This window comes from Puma concolor, chromosome C1 (genome assembly GCF_028749965.1).
Source record: "Puma concolor isolate L17-30 chromosome C1, mPumCon1.1.hap2, whole genome shotgun sequence".
NCBI lineage: Eukaryota > Metazoa > Chordata > Mammalia > Carnivora > Felidae > Puma > Puma concolor.
Window position 1 is genome coordinate 32,974,080 of NC_141674.1, and position 17,101 is coordinate 32,991,180.

General features: G+C 37.7%; 1 protein-coding gene across 6 annotated transcripts in view; it reads right to left on the bottom strand.

The window, feature by feature from the left end:
• The window catches only part of FOXJ3 (forkhead box J3), a 149,415-nt gene that overhangs the window by 5,433 nt on the left and 126,881 nt on the right, over window positions 1–17,101 (bottom strand). For all 6 annotated transcript variants that reach the window (XM_086716642.1, XM_086716643.1, XM_086716647.1 and 3 more), the window contains 2 exons: window positions 14,230–14,331; window positions 13,410–13,601 (listed from right to left, as the gene is read on the bottom strand). In XM_086716642.1, coding sequence (XP_086572768.1) covers window positions 13,410–13,601; window positions 14,230–14,331 — 294 coding nt within the window. The remainder of the gene's footprint in view (window positions 1–13,409; window positions 13,602–14,229; window positions 14,332–17,101) is intronic.

Sequence of the window (17,101 nt, forward strand, 5' to 3'; positions counted from 1 at the left end):
ATACTTCATAACAGTTCAAAAGCATTTTCATATCTATTACCATCTGAGCCTCCCATTAAGTCCAAAATGAGGGCAAGACAGGGATTATCCCCATTTTATGGCTGAGGCAACCGAGGCTCAGAGAGACTAAGCAGACTTGCCCAAAGAATATCAGTTTGACAAGGGTAGGGCTACAATCCAGTTCTCCTAAATCACAGGCTCTTTCTAGTAACCACTGTCCCTATGTCCCTGATTTTCTCACTTTCAAAGCAGACCTATCTGTAAGTGCCCTAGCTGATTAACAAAGTGAATGGGGGCACAAAATGACAGGAAAGATCTGCACAAGTTTAACAGAGTTATACCAAGTAAAGGTGATCAAAAATGTATTATTCAGAAGTGTGGAGAAGGGAAATAGAAATCTCATTTGAATGGCATTTCAGAAGGTTCTTAATATATTTTTGTTGACAGGAGCCATTAAGTGTAACAGCTCTAAAATGTCAATTACATTGCATCCTAATGCAAAGTAGGAAGAGAGGGAAGCAAACATCATAAGCCCACCACCAATTACTCCTGGGGAAAAAGAACCATAACACTGGCTCACATTGTATGGACCATCTGGAATTCTGGAAAGGCTATTTCTCCCTTAGGTATTCTATTGTGTCACACAAAGTACAATTGCATTCTACCACTGCTGTAATCAAACTAGAAAACAGCAACCATTTTCCCAGAGGAAACTAAAACGATACTCATGGCAGGAACACTGTATTTGGCTGCTCACAAGTTTTTACCTGTCACTGGAATGTCAGACTGTCCATGCTTAAAACAGCCTCTGAAACAGTCTAATTCAGGCCTACCTCTGTTCATGCAAATGAGGACCTAAGACCAGAGGAAAAATAAGACAGAACCAGAACAGAACCCAGACCTCTGACTTCCAGCCACTGCTTCCCAAGATAACATGACTTTTTATAGCAAAGTTTACAGTCAGAACTAAACTCTTTGGCCAATTTCCCATACTGAAGATTTAGGAAGAAAAGAAAGGAGAAAAGTTACACTAAGCTGCAGCTCTAGTATATTCTTAGAGGAAAAATCCTGCCCCCAAGTGCTGATGAGGCTTTACATGAGTGGCTGGTGCAATTTCTAAACACTGCACCAGGGTGGAGGGACTATGCCACTTTGAGTAATATGGTCACTCATTTATCAGTGACTTCTCAGCCTCTGTCTTGTAAAATCTTAGCTCTCTTTCTACTCATCCTTAAAAATTCAAGTCACAATCAAAAGACAACTGATTTTTATGGAGATTAATTCTGTTTTTATATTTTTTTCATTTCTCTTTCTTGGCTTAGTAATTCTTAAAGGGAGAGCGAGGTGACAATTACAGAAGAATGATGGGAATAAACAAGGATCACAGGAATAAATGGACACCCACATTAAACAAAAAGCCCAAGTTTCTGAACTTATCCCTCCTCCCTACCCCATTGCAGGCAGCTGTTCCTGTGTTCCTCGAACTTATACAGCTGGCAGGAGCCAGGGTGGGAAAAAAGGACACTGTTCTCCAAATACTAGGGATCTGTAATCTGATCACAGAGATACAGACAAAAAGGAGGGTGGTCATGTCGTACCTTCTACCAATGCTGCAAGCTCCTCACCCAACACAAACTGATTTCCTGGGCTTTAAAGGGGGCTACTGCCCCTTTTCCTCCCTCTTTCATTTTCCTCTTTTTACCTTTTTGAGAGACAGACATTAAAAACTAGGACAGCGAAAAACAACTACGTATACTGGGAAAATTAGAAAGTGACCACCGACACCAAAAGCACAGGCTCTGAGAAGACCTGAGAAGACTTTAGGGAAAACCTTAGCACAAGGACACCGTGCAACAACCAAGAAAACAAAAACAATAGGCAAAAACAATATTTGAAAACAGCAAACCCCGGGGAAAGGAAATAATCTGGTTTCCATAAGTACCACACTATTAGATTCAAGTATCTAGTTTTCAACCAAAAAAAAATCACAAGGCATACAAATAAACAAAATAGTATGCCCCAAAGTAAGAATAAATCAGTAAAACTTGCCCTTGAAAAAGATCTGATGACAGACCTACTACACAAAGACTTTAAAACAACTGTCTTAAAGATGCTCAAAGACTAAAGGAAGATGAAAAAAAGTCACGAGTGCACGGGTGGCTCATTCAGTTAAGGATCTGACTCTTGATTTCGGTTCAAGTCATGATCTCATAGTTTGTGGGTGGGTTTGAGCCCTGCTTTGGGCTCACTGTCAGCGTGGAGCCTGTTTGAGATTCATTCTCTCTCTCTCTCTCTCTGCCCGCCCCCAATATATAAACTTAAAAAAACTTTAAAAAAAAGAATGTATGAACAAACTGAAAATACCAATAAAGAGATAGAAAACCTCAAAAGAAATAAAATTCTAGAACCAAAATGAAAAATTCACTACAGAATTCAAAGATAAATTTGAGCAGTCAGAAGAAAGAATCAGCAAACTTGAAGATAAGACAATGAAAATTATCGAGGCTTAAGTAACCAAAGAAAAAAATTTGAAAAAAATTAAAAAAACAAAACAAACAGAGCCTAAGGACCTGTGGGACACTATCAAACAGACCAAGTCTACATTGTGGGAGTTCCAGAAGAAGTGGGGGTTGGGGGGAGTAGAGAAAATGTTTGAAAATATAATGGCTGAAAACAACCCAAATTTGGTAAGAGAGGAATGAAAACATCCAAGAAGTTCAACAAACTCTAAGTAAGATCAAGTCAAGAGACCCACGTGTCAAGGGACATATTATAATCAAATTTTCAAAAGCCAAAGATAAAGAGACAATCTTAAAAGGAGAGGGAAGTGACTTGTCACATACAAAGGAACCTCAATAAGATAGAAGATTTTTCATGAGAAATGCTGGGAGTCAGAAGTCAGTGGGCTAATCTATTCAAAGTGCTAAAAGAAAAAGTGTCAACCAAGAATTGCTACACCCAACAAAACTGTCCTTTTCAAGAGGGAGGGAGAAAATAAGACATTTCCAGATAAACAAAAGCCAAAGAAGTTTGTTACCATTAGACCTGCCCTCCAAGAAATGCTCAAGGGAGTTGTGCAGGGTGAAATAAAAGGACACTAGACAGTAACTCAAAGCTGTATGAAGAAATACAGATCTCAAAAAAGGTAAATACATGAGCTATCATAAGAGCTAGTATTACTGCAGCAACAATCTAGAACTACTTTTTCTTCTCTACACGACTAAAGAGACTAATATATTTTCTAAAAACGATTAGTCTAGAAGCTTATATTATTGTAACTTTCATTTGTAACTCCACATGTTGTTTTCTACATAATTTAAGAGATGAATGCATTTAAAGGAATTATTAATATATATTTTTGGGCACACTATGTATAAAGAAGTGATTATGTGATGTCAGCAACCAAAAGGGGTAGAGATGGAGCTGTAAAGGAACTGAGGTTTTGTGTATTATAGAAGTTAAACTGATAGAAATTCAAATTAGAGTGTTATAACTTTAGGATGGTAAATGTAAAACCCATGGCAACCACAAAGAGCTATGCAATATACACAAAAGGAATGTGAAAGAATTCAAATATTTCACTAAAAAAATCAACTAAATACAAAAGAAGACAGTAATGCAAAAATAAGTGTCAAAAACCTATAAAACCTTATAGATGACAGAAATCACTCACCAGTAATTACTTTAAATGTGAAGGGATCAAATTCTCCAATCAAAAGACAGAGACTGGCAGAATATGTAAGAACACATATCTATAGAAGACTCACTTTACATCCAAAGACACACATAAAATGAAAGTGGAAGGATTGAAAAAGATATTCCATGCCAAAAAGCAACCAAAGAGAACAGGGATTACTACATTAGTATCAGACAGACTTTCAATCAAAAAAGGTTACAAAGACAAAGAAGGACATTATATATCAACAAAAGGTTTAATACAGCAAAAAGACATAACAATTATAAACACCTTATGCACCTAATAATAGACCACAAAAAATATGAAGCAAAAACTGACAGAATGGAAAGGAGAAATAAACAACTCTGCAATAATAATTGGTGATGTAAATACCCCACACTCAATAATGGAAAGAACAACCAGGCAGAAGATAAGTAAGGAAACAGAGAACACAATAAACCAACTAGATCTAACAGACAAATACAGAACATTCTACCCAAAACAGTATAGTATACCCATTCTTCTCAAGTGCACCTGGACATTTCATAGGACAGACCATATTTAGGCTCCACATTAGGTCTCAATAGATTTTAAATGATAAGATATACAAAGTATCTTCTCTGACCACAACAGGATGAAGTTAGAAATCAGTAACAGAAGTAAACTGGAAAATTCTCAAATTTGTGGAAGTTAAAACAACTCTCAAACAACTAACAGATCAAAGAAGAGATCATAAGAAAAATTAGAAAATACTTAGAGGCAAATGTAAACAAAACAACATATGGAGACTTATGGAACAGCCAGAGTAGTGTCGAGGGGGAAATTTATAGTCATAAACACATAAAAACAAGGAAGATCTCCATCAAAAACCTAACTTTACAATTTTAAGACCTACAGGGTCACCTGGGTGGCTCAGTTAAGTGTCTGACTCAATTTCAGCTCAGGTCACGATCTCATGCTTCATGAGTTCAAGACCTGCATCAGGCTCTGTGCTGACTGTTAGCCTGCTTGGGATTCTCTCTCTCCCTCTGCCCCTCCCATGCTGGTGCACACTCAATACCTCTCTCAAAATAAATAAAAATTAAAAAAAAAAAAAAAGACCTACAAAAAAAGAACAGAATAAATCCAAAGCTATCAGAAAGAAGGAAATCACAAAGATTAGAGCAGAGATAAATAAAATAGAGAACGGATAAAATCAGAAATGAAAGTCGTGACAGTACAATGGATAAAAAATGGGGCACCTGGGTGGCTCAGTCAGTTAAACATCTAACTGTGGTTCAGGTCATGATCTCACAGTTTGAGTTCAAGCCCCATGTTGGGCTCTGTGTTGACAGCTCAGAGCTTGGAGCCTGCTTCGGATTCTGTGTCTCCCTCTCTGCCCTTCCCCACTTGTGCTTGCTTGCTCGCTCTCTCACAAAAATAAAATAAACATTAAAAAAATTACTAAAACTGATCAAAAAGTAAAAAAACAGGATCATATGAGAGTACTACGAGCAACTGTACACTAATATATTGGATAACCTAGATGAAATGAACAAATTCCTAGAAACACAAGAGCCACCAAGACTAAATCACAAAGAAATAGAAAATCTGAATACACTTAAAACTATAAGATTGAATCAGTTAATTAAAAATCTATCAGCAAAGAAAAGCCTTGGACCTGAGAGCTTCACTGGTGAATTATACCAAACATTTAAATAACTAACACCAATCCTTCTCAAACTTTTCCAAAACACTGAAAGACAGGAAGCACTTCCTAACTCATCCTATGAGGCCAAAATTAGCCTGATACCAAAGTAAGACAAAGACACCTAACAAGGAAACTACAGACCAATGTCCTTTATGAACACTGATCCAAAAACTCTAAACAAAATACAAGCAAAATTAATTTAATACCATATTAGAAGGATTAAACACCATGACCAAGTGAGATTATTTCTGGAATATAAAAGGGTAGTCCAACATATGAAAATTGATCAATGCAATACACCACACTAACAGAATAAAGGGGGGATAAACCTACATGCTCATCTCAATTGATGCAGGAGAAGTTAATGATGAAAGTTTCATAATAAAAACACAAACTAGGAATAAAAGGAAGCTACTTTAACATGTTAAAAACCATATTCGGAAATCCCACAGCAAACATTATGTTCAATGGTGAAAGACTTGAAAACTTTTCTAAGACCAAAAACACAGCAAGGTTGTCAACTTTTACCACTTTCATTCACCATACTACTGGGAGTTCTAGCCAGAGCAATTAGGCAAGAAAGAGAAATAAAAGGCATCAAAATCAGAAAGGAAAAAGTATATTTATCTCAGCTCACAGATACGATCTTATATGTAAAAACCTCCAAAGTTTCCACCCCCAAAGTAAGCAAAGTGTCAGAATAAGTAAATCCAGCAAAGTAGAGGATACAAAGCCAATATGCAAAAATCAGTTCCATTTTTACACAATGAGCAATCTGAAAAAGGAAATTATAGAAATAAGTCCATTTACAATGGCATAAAAAATACTTAGGAATTAATTACAGAAGTTTAAGACTTGTACAATGAAAACTACAAAAACATTGCTGAAAGAAATTCAAGACGACATAAATTAAATGAAAACGTATCTCATGTTCACAGACTGGAAGACAATACTGTTAAGATGTCAATACTATCCAAAGTGATCTACAGAGTCAATGTAATCTGTATCAAAAATCCATTTTTTCTTTTTGGCAAAAACAGAAAATCCCATCCTAAAATGTATAGGGAATCTCAAGAAACCCTGAAGAGCCAAAACTATCTTGAACAACAAAGCTGGCAGACTCACACTTCCTGATTTCAAAACTTACTACAAAAACATAGTAGCTGAAATAATGTGGTGCTGGCATAAAGACAAATATAGTAAGAACACTGAAATAGAACACAGAACCCAGGAACGAACTCTTGTGTATATAGTCAAATGATTTTTTTTCAAGTTTGTGTATTTATTTTGAGAGGGGGTGGGGAAGGGGCAGAGGGAGAGGGAGAGAAAATCCTAAGCAGACCCTGTGCTGTCAGTGTGGGGCCCAATGTGGGGCTTGAACCCATGAAACATGAGATCACGACCTGAGCTGAAACCAAGAGTCAGACGCCCAACTGACTGAGCCACCCAGGAGCCCCTGGTCAAATGATTTTTGACAAAGGTGTCAAAACCTTTCTATGGGGAAAGGACAGTCTTTTCAGCTAGGAAAAGCCTGGATATACATACGCAAAAGCAGGAAACTGGACTCTTATCTGACAGCATATACAAAAATTAACTCAAAATGGGTCAAAGACTTAAATGCAAGACCTAAACCATAAAATTCTTAGATGAAAACATAGGGAAAGAGCTACATAACATTGGATTTGGCAATGATTTCTTGGATAGCATACCAAAGTCACAGGCAACAAAAAACAGATGAGCTGGACTCCATGAAAAATTTAAAAACTGTGCATCTTGGGGCGCCTGGGTGGCGCAGTCGGTTAAGCATCCGACTTCAGCCAGGTCACGATCTCGTGGTCCGTGAGTTCGAGCCCCGCGTCAGGCTCTGGGCTGATGACCCAGAGCCTGGAGCCTGTTTCCGATTCTGTGTCTCCCTCTCTCTCTGCCCCTCCCCCGTTCATGCTCTGTCTCTCTCTGTCCCAAAAATAAATAAACGTTGAGAAAAAAAAAAAAATTTAAAAACTGTGCATCAAAAGATACTATCAACACAGTAAAAAAAGAAAACAAAATAATAAAGGAAAATATCTGCAAATCATGTACCTGACAAAGGGTTAATAACCAGAAATATCAAGAACTACTAACAAAAACTACTAAAAACTCAGCAACAAAACAAAAACACAACCCAATTAAAAAATGGACAAAGGACTTGAATAGACAGTTCTCCAAAGAAGATCCAAAAATGGCCAATAAGCAGATGAAAAGCTGCTCAGTATCACTAATTATCAAGGAATGCAAATCAAAACTACAATGAGATACCACCTCACACGCAATAACTATTTTTTTTTAAAAGAAAGAGAAAAAAAAAACCCAGAAAATAACAAATGTTGGCGACGCAGAAAAACTGGAACCCTTGTACACTGTTAGTGGGATTGTAAAATGGTATAGCCACTGTGAAAAACAGTATGGTGGTTCCTCAAAAAAATGAAACAGGGAAGCTTGCTAAGAGGGTTCTCGGTGAAAACCCTGGCTCGGCTTTTGGCAGACCGACTGGAAGAGAGCTATTCGCTGATAACCCTGCTGCTAACCATAGTCAAGCAGTAACTTGGATTACTTCCGCAACCCAGGGTGGAGCTCCCGCCAGTGCTAGACCCTGAGCTTGGCACAGTGGGGATCTCTGAAGACCTAAAGTAGGATAGATCTGCCTGTGAATGAGTGGAAATCATATGTATTTCAGAAGTGGTTTTTGTTCCAGAAGTCCATTCAGGTCACAATCTCTACTGCAGAGACTTTGAGCGATTTCTTTCCTCACTCCTCTTTGCTTCTTCAACCTGAGGATGAGATGTTTTTGCAATCCAGGCCTATCTCAAAACACAAGAAAAATCCCAAATACAAAATCTAACAGCACACCTAAAGGAAATAGAAGCAGAACAGCAAAGACACCCCAAGCCCAGCAGAAGAGAAATAATAAAGATCAGAGCAGAAATAAACAATATAGAATCTAAAAAAACTGTAGAGCAAATCAATTAAACCAAGAGTTGGTTTTGTGAAAAAATAAACAAAATTGATAAACCTCTAGCCAGACTTCTCAAAAAGAAAAGGGAGATGACCCAAATAGATAAAATCATGAATGAAAATGGAATTATTACAACCAACCCCTCAGAAATACAAGCAGTTATCAGAGAATACTATGAAAAATTATATGCCAACAAACTGGACAACCTGGAAGAAATGGACAAATTCCTAAACACCCACTCACTTCCAAAACTCAAACAGGAAGAAATAGAAAACTTGAACAGACCCATAACCAGCAAAGAAATTCAATCAGTTATCAAAAATCTCCCAACAAATAAGAGTCCAGGACCAGATGGCTTCCCTGGGGAATTCTACCAGACATTTAAAGCAGAGATAATACCTATCCTTCTCAAGCAGTTCCAAAAAATAGAAGGAAGGAAAACTTCCAGACTCATTCTATGAAGCCAGCACTACTTTGATTCCTAAACCAGACAGAGACCCAGCAAAAAAAAGAGAACTATAGGCCAATATCCCTGATGAATATGGATGCAAAAATTCTCAATAAGATACTAATGAATCTAATTCAACAGCACATAAAAAGAATTATTCACCATGATCAAATGGGATTCATTCCTGGGCTGCAGGGCTGGTTCAACATTCGCAAATCAATCAATGTGATACATCACATTAATAAAAGAAAAGAAAAGAACCATATGATTCTGTCAATCAATGCAGAAAAAGCATTTGACAAAATTCAGCATTCTTAATAAAAACCCTCGAGAAAGTTGGGATAGAAGGAACATACTTAAACATCATAAAAGCCATTTATCAAAAGCCCACAGCTAATATCATCCTCAATGGGGAAAAACTGAGAGCTTTCCCCCTGAGATCAGGAACACAACAGGGATGTCCACTCTCACCGCTGTTGTTTAACATAGTGTTGGAAGTTCTAGCATCAATGATCAGACAACAAAAGGAAATCAAAGGCATCAAAATTGGCAAAGATGAAGTCAAGCTCTCACTTTTTGCAGATGACATGTATACATGGAAAACCCGACAGACTCCACCAAAAGTCTGCCAGAACTGATACATGAATTCAGCAAAGTTGCAGGATACAAAGTTAATGTACAGAAATCAGTTGCATTCTTATACAGTAATAATGAAGCAACAGAAAGACAAATAAAGAAACTGATCCCATTCACAATTGCACCAAGAATCATAAAATACCTAGGAATAAATCTAACCAAGAAACTGTATGCTGAAAACTATAGAAAGCTTATGAAGGAAATTGAAGAAGATACAAAGAAATGGAAAAACAGTCCATTCATGGATTGGAAGAATAGTTAAAATGTCAATACTACCCAAAGCTATCTACACATTCAATGCAATCCCCATCAAAATTTCACCAGCATTCTTCTCGAAGCTAGAACAAGCAATCCTAAAATTTGTATGGAACCACAAAAGACCCCGAATAGCCCAAGTGATATTGAAGAAGAAGACCAAAGCGGGAGGCATCACAATCCCAGACTTTAGCATCTACTACAAAGCTGTAATCATCAAGACAGCATGGTATTGACACAAAAACAGACACATAGACCAATGGAATGGAATAGAGACTCCAGAATTGGACCCACAAAAGTATGGCCAACCAGTCTTTGACAAAACAGGAAAGAATATCCAATGTAAAAAAGACAGTCTCTTTAACAAATGGTGCTGGGAGAACTGGACAGCAACATGCAGAAGGTTGAAACTAGACCACTTTCTCACACCATTCACAAAAATAAACTCAAAATGGATAAAGGACCTGAATGTGAGACAGGAAACCATCAAAACCCTAGAGGAGAAAGCAGGAAAAAACCTCTCTGACCTCAGCTGCAGCAATTTCTTACTTGAAACATCTCCAAAGGCAAGGGAATTAAAAGCAAAAATGAACTATTGGGACCTCATCAACATAAAAAGCTTCTGCACTGCAAAGGAAACAATCAACAAAACTAAAAGGCAACCAACGGAATGGGAGAAAATATTTGCAAATGACGTATCAGACAAAGGGCTAGTATCCAAAATCTGTAAAGAACTCACCAAACTCCACACCCGAAACACAAATAATCCAGTGAAGAAATGGGCAGAAAACATGAATAGACACTTCTCTAAAGAAGACATCTAGATGGCCAACAGGCACATGAAAAGATGCTCAACGTCACTCCTCATGAGGGAAATACAAATCAAAACCACACTGAGATACCACCTCACACTGGTCAGAGTAACTAAAATGAACAAATCAGGAGATTATAGATGCTGGTGAGGATGTGGAGAAACGGGAACCCTCTTGCATTGTTGGTGGGAATGCAAACTGGTGCAGCCACTCTGGAAAACAGTGTGGAGGTTCCTCAAAAAACTGAAAATAGATCTACCCTATGACCCAGCAATAGCACTGCTAGGAATTACCCAAGGGATACAGGAGTGCTGATGCATAGGGGCACTTGTACCCCAATGTTTATAGCAGCACTTTCAACAATAGCCAAATGATGGCAAGAGCCTAAATGTCTATCACCTGATGAATGGATAAAGAAAAATTGTGGTTTACATACACAATGGAATACTACTTGGCAATGAGAAAGAATGAAATATGACCTTTTGTAGCAACACGGATGGAACCGGAGAGTGTTATGCTAAGTGAAATAAGTCATACATAGAAAGAACATATGTTTTCACTCTTACATGGATCCTGAGAAACTTAACAGAAGACCATGGCGGAGGGGAAGGGAAAAAAAAAGTTAGAGAGGGAGAGAGCGAAACCATAAGAGACTCTTAAAAACTGAGAATAGGGGTGCCTGGGTGGCTCAGTCGGTTGGGCGTCCGACTTCAGCTCAGGTCACAATCTCGCGGTCCGTGAGTTCGAGCCCTGCGTCGGGCTCTGGGCTGATGGCTCAGAGCCTGGAGCCTGCTTCAGATTCCGTGTCTCCCTCTCTCTCTGCCCCTCCCCTGTTCATGCTCTGTCTCTCTCTGTCTCAAAAATAAACGTTAAAAAAAAAAAAATTTAAAAACTGAGAATAAACTAAGGGTTGATGGGGGGGGTGGGAGGGAGGGGAAGGTGGGTAATGGGCATTGAGGAGGGCACCTGTTGGAATGAGCACTGGGTGTTGTATGGAAACCAATTCGACAATAAATTTCATATTTAAAAAAAGAAAAGAAAAGAAACAGAATTACCACAAGATCCAGCAATTCCAGACATGGATATACACCCAAAAGAACTGAAAGCCGGGCCTTGAAATAATATCAGTACACTCAGGTTCACAGCAACATTATTCACAACAGCTAAAACATGAAAGCATCCTAAGTGTTCATCAACAGATGAGTGGATAAGCAAATGTGGTATACACATACAGTGCAGTAGTACACAGCCATAAAAAGGAAGGAAATTCTAACGTGCCACAACATGGATGAAGAGATGCGAAGTGAAATAAGCCAGTCACAAAAAGACAAATACTGTTTCACTTACATGAAGTACTTAGTCAAAAATCAGAAACAGAAAGTAGAATAGTGGCTTCCAGGGCCTTGGCAGGGGGTTGAGGGATGGTTAGAATGTGGGGCGGGGGGGGGGGGGAATTTGTTTAATAAGTACAGAATATCATCCACTTTACAAGATGAAAAGAGTTATGGAGATGGATGGTGGGGACAGTTGCACGTTATGAATATATTTTACGCCACTGAACTATAAATTTAAGGATGACTGGGATGGTGAATTTTACAATAAAAAATGTTTTTCATAGAGTATATATCAGGAAGATACCAAAAAGGAAGTGACAGAGAAAGACATAGACAGGAAGGAGCTAAAGAGTTATCAAAAAATGAAGCTTGGTGGTCAGGCACATAGAGGGCACTCAACAAATTCAGGTATATGGCAAGCACTGAATGAGGTTCTTGGATATAATTTATGAAATGAGTAAGTCATCAAAATCAAATAGCCACTGAGCGTTTCACGTTAGGTAAGCTATTCAAGTGGAAGAAGCACAGATGATGGAAGATTTCTATCAAAAGACACATAAAGATTTCAGGAAAAGAAAGATCTGGGAATCTTGAGAATATGTGAAGACCAAATATGTGAAATTTGCTAGGATAATGGTTGAAGAAAGCCACTCAGGATAGAAAAGAAAGGACTTTTGGCGACACCTGGATGCCTCAGTCAGTTAAGCATCCAACTCCTGGTTTCAGCTCAGGTCATAGTCTCACGGTTTGGTAAGTTCAAGTCCTGCACTGGGCTTTGTGCAGACAGCACAGAGTCTGCTTCGGATTCTCTCTCTCTCCCTCTCTCTGCCCCTCCCCCACTCATGCTGTCTCTGTCTCTCTCAAAATAAGTAAATAAAATAAAAAGAGAGAACTTTTTAAAAATGCATCAAATATAAAACCAAAATAACAAACAGAAAGTCAACTTAAGAGATAAAAGGTGGTAAGAAATTAAAATGAAGAAAGAACTTGGATATTAAACACCTACAGAACAGAAACTTGAGAAAAGAGAAGGCATTGTAATCAGAGATGGCTACAAAGGTAACAAGAAAAGTAAGAAAGCGAGATGAAAACTACAGAGCACAAATTTTGAGTCAAGAGTAAAATACTGAGACTATTTACCATTATGTGCTCTTCAAGTAAACTTTGAAATTTACATCTTAACATTCTTAGAAGATATATAAAATTAGACATGCTGATTTTCTTTGCAAGTCTCTACACATTTAAACTGATATAACTTCATAACTATATTCTTATAAAAATGTATCTAAAACATTTAATTCTTGTTTGAGAACTTAAAAGATCACAAAGGAAAGTCAATTGTAAACAAAAGAATCATAGAAATCATGACAGAAAAATATAGTCTCTTTATCTCAATTTTTCTAAAATATACCTTAAATACTTTGAATTCATTTCATTTCTTAAAAATAAAAAGATGCAAACAGATCACTGTCACCATTAATATACCAAGTAACATACCAAGTTACCTCACTTACTGAATTTCACACAAATAAAGAGAGAAAATCGAGAAGCTAATTAAATCCATACCTGTTCCAATGTGTTGGGAAGGTTTTGCTGGATGCATGGCACCATGACAGACATTTTGCTGAACATTACTCTGTGAGTGGATAAGGCCAGTTTGTGTAAAGAATTGGTTAAGAGAAGAACAGAGATCAGCAAACTGAACCTGATCCAAAGACCAGTTCTTGAGATCTGCCTGTCTCATACTCTCCATCAAACCTATGAGAAAAGCATTAGAAATACAGTTAGCATAGTTTGTTCTACAAATATCCCAATGAAAATAACAAGACACAATTTTTTTTAGCCCTCAAGATTTCTACTGGTAGTGATTTTCCCATGCAATGCAAAATGACATTTAAAAATTATTCAAAGCCTAATTATTCTAAATGTGGCCAAACTTCTTTCAGAACTCTTGTCTGACCCTCTGCTATATCAACTGACTAAAGGACTTAATTATGAATTTTGCAGAATTTTTAAGCACACTCCAACTGCAAAAGAAACACTAGATAAGAAGATATCTGGGGCGCCTGGGTGGCTCAGTCGGTTAAGTGGCCGACTTCGGCTCAGGTCATGATCTCGCGGTCCATGAGTTCGAGCCCCGCGTCGGGCTCTGTGCTGACAACTCAGAGCCTGGAGCCTGCTTCAGGTTCTGTGTCTCCCTCTCTCTCTCTGGCCCTCCCCCGTTCATGCTCTGTCTCTCTCTGTCTCAAAAATAAATAAACGTTAAAAAAAAAAAATTAAAAAAAAAAAAAGAAGACATCTATTTCTACCACAATGAAACTTGTATCTATGAGAGAAAACAGGATCATGTGTATTTGGTTATATGTCAAAAAGACCCAATACTCACCTTGGAACTGTGAAAGGTCTACATCTGACCAATTAACACTGCTGGCAATTCGACAACTTTCTTTTAGCATATCAAGTGTTGCATACCAATCATTCGAAACACCTATAAAAATAATATTGACAACACTGTAAGTCTTGAATAGTGAGTGTGAAGTATAGGGTAGGGGAAGATAATGAGCTGGGCTTATTCCTGACACTGGCAGATTCCTATCCAGTTTTACAAATGGATTTGCACACATTAATATCATGTATTGCTGGGGGCAGTCATCTCTATGAAACAGGAAGAGGGGTCTTATTACTCTTCGTTCCATAAATAAAAAGAAAATGAACCCAGAGAGATGGCATAACTTAGCAACGTCACCATGATGAATCCAAAACTTGAACCTGGTGCTTCTAAGCTCTAGTCTGACAGCTCACAAATAGCCCTATCACCTTAAAATGTCAAACTTGATTAGTGCTCTTTACATTTGTACAGTACAAATGAATGGCCAGGCACTACAAGTCATATAAATCAATAATACATCTGCCCTCGCCACTATATGAAGTTCATTTTCCTGTCTTGTTATGACATTAAGAGATATGTTCTTTGTAACTCAGAGGTAGGTTCCCATTTAGAAGCAACACAGTATAACTTAGAGCACTGACTTAAGTGACTTAAGGGAGGTAAATGAGATTGTATAGCAAGTAGACAAATTTCTTACAAGGCAACCTTAGGAGAGAGAAATGTCTTAATACAGTCCTCCTGGCAAAGTAGCAAAAGAAAGGGTGGAGACCTCTCTAAGAAATGCTGATGAATCCAAACCAGGGCATTTCTAGTCAGGAACAGTGCGCTCTGATGTGACATCATCAGGAGGGTTAAGACTCCACAGTCTGTATGTCAGCAAAGTGATCACTACTCAGGGGCATGGGGCAAGAACTACCCTCAATGAGACAGTACTGAGTAGAGGAAGAAAATCCTCCCTTCAGTGACTGCTGCACGAATTATTCTGTTATCAGAATCATCCCTGGATGGATAAAGGTAAGAACTAGTAAAAAGGAATTTTTTTGCCGTAACACGGATAACTCTCTATCAACTACTGGTTACTTGGTTTACAAAAATCTGCCAATTATGGACTTTTGTTTCAAATAAACAATGAACCAGAGACAACGTGACTCTGCCCTTAGGCAACTCTTAATTTAGCGAGAAATTTGTTGGGGAAAAATAATGCCCTGAGGCACAAACATTCAAGTCCATCAGACTTTCAAGTCCATAACTTATAATAAATGCTGACTTGGCAACACAAAGCAATCTCTGCAAGAGAGTGGCTAGGCAAACAAACTCTACAAATCAGTAAATGGTTACTGATTTTAGTCCTTTTGGAATTACTGGTGTTACAATCTTTGAAGTCCTGACAAGCCACAATATAAATTCCAATTCTACCACTTATTAGCTCTGATCTCAAGCAAACTACTTAATTTTTTTGAGTTACACTTTCCTATCTACTAAATGTGGTAATTCATACTTGAATTGGGAAGATAATATGAGATGATGTATCTAAATTGCCTACCACATAGTGGGAACTCAAACAACTATTAGTTTCTTCCATTCCTTCCCTATTTAAGACAACCTGCTTAGCCTCATCTTATAAATGACAAATTTTTAATTCAAAGAGATTATTATCACAGCCAAAATGATTATTCCTAACAGCTCCAGGTGAACAGCTACTTTCCTTCTCCTGCAAGCAACTGCTGATATAATAACAGGCGACTAAGACCACATGATGGAGTGTTTTCAGCTGTAATAGTACTTTTTTCTGCCCTAGCAATCATTAGATTTAATAGAAAGAAAGACCAGAGCATCAGACTTCTACTGATATCAAATCTCTACAATCATTAGTCAATCCTTAAAATCATATTAAAAACGAGGTGCCTGGGTGGCTCAGTTGAACATTTGACTCTTGATTTCACCTCAGGGTATGATCCCAGGGTCATGGAATCAAGCCCCCCATCAGGCTCCATGCTGGGTGTAGAGCCTGGTTAAGATTTTCATCCTCTTCCCATCCCTCACTCTCTGCCCTTTTCCCCCACTAGCGCTCTCTAAAATAAAATACAATAATTTTTTTAAAGTGTCTTTAAAAAATCATTAAGAACAAGCTTAACTTTCTGAAGAGTGCACTGACATTAAAAGGTAGGCAAGTGTAAGTGAAGAAAGTCAGAGAAGTCAAATATCATTAAGATCTCACTTATATGTGGAATCTGAAGACACAGAACAAACAGGTTGGGGGTGCCAAATGGGTGAAGAGGAGTGGGAGGTACAGGCTTCTAATTTTATGACACAAGTCACAGGTATGAAAGGTACAGCGTAAGAAATACAGTCAGTGGTAGGTATTTTAACAGCATTGTATAGTGACAGATGGTAGCTATACTTGTGGACAGAGCATAACATGTAGAGTTGTCGAATCACTGTGTTGTACATCTAAAACTAATGTAACATGGCGCATGAATTACAAGTTCAATAAAAAAAATTTTTTTAAAGGTGGGCAATAGTGACTAACACTAACAGTTACAAAAGAGGCCTATATTTATACTTTTTTTTCTAGGCATAAACTTAAAAATAATTTTAAGGTGTTTTAGGAGATCTTCCATCAAGGAAAGAACTATACCCAATTTTCAACTTTATTCTAGAACCTACTTAGTTATTAACTGGGAAAACAAAATAAATTATGAAAAGAAACTAAGTTTCAAGTACTCTGATATGCATTTCTGTACCTTAATTCTCCCCCCCCAAAATTATATTTTTTCTACTTTGTAAAAAAGGAAACCATTTCAGAAAAACTTAAGCTTTATAGCAAAGTCAGAATATAAGAGACAGTATACACTATCTAAAGGTTACT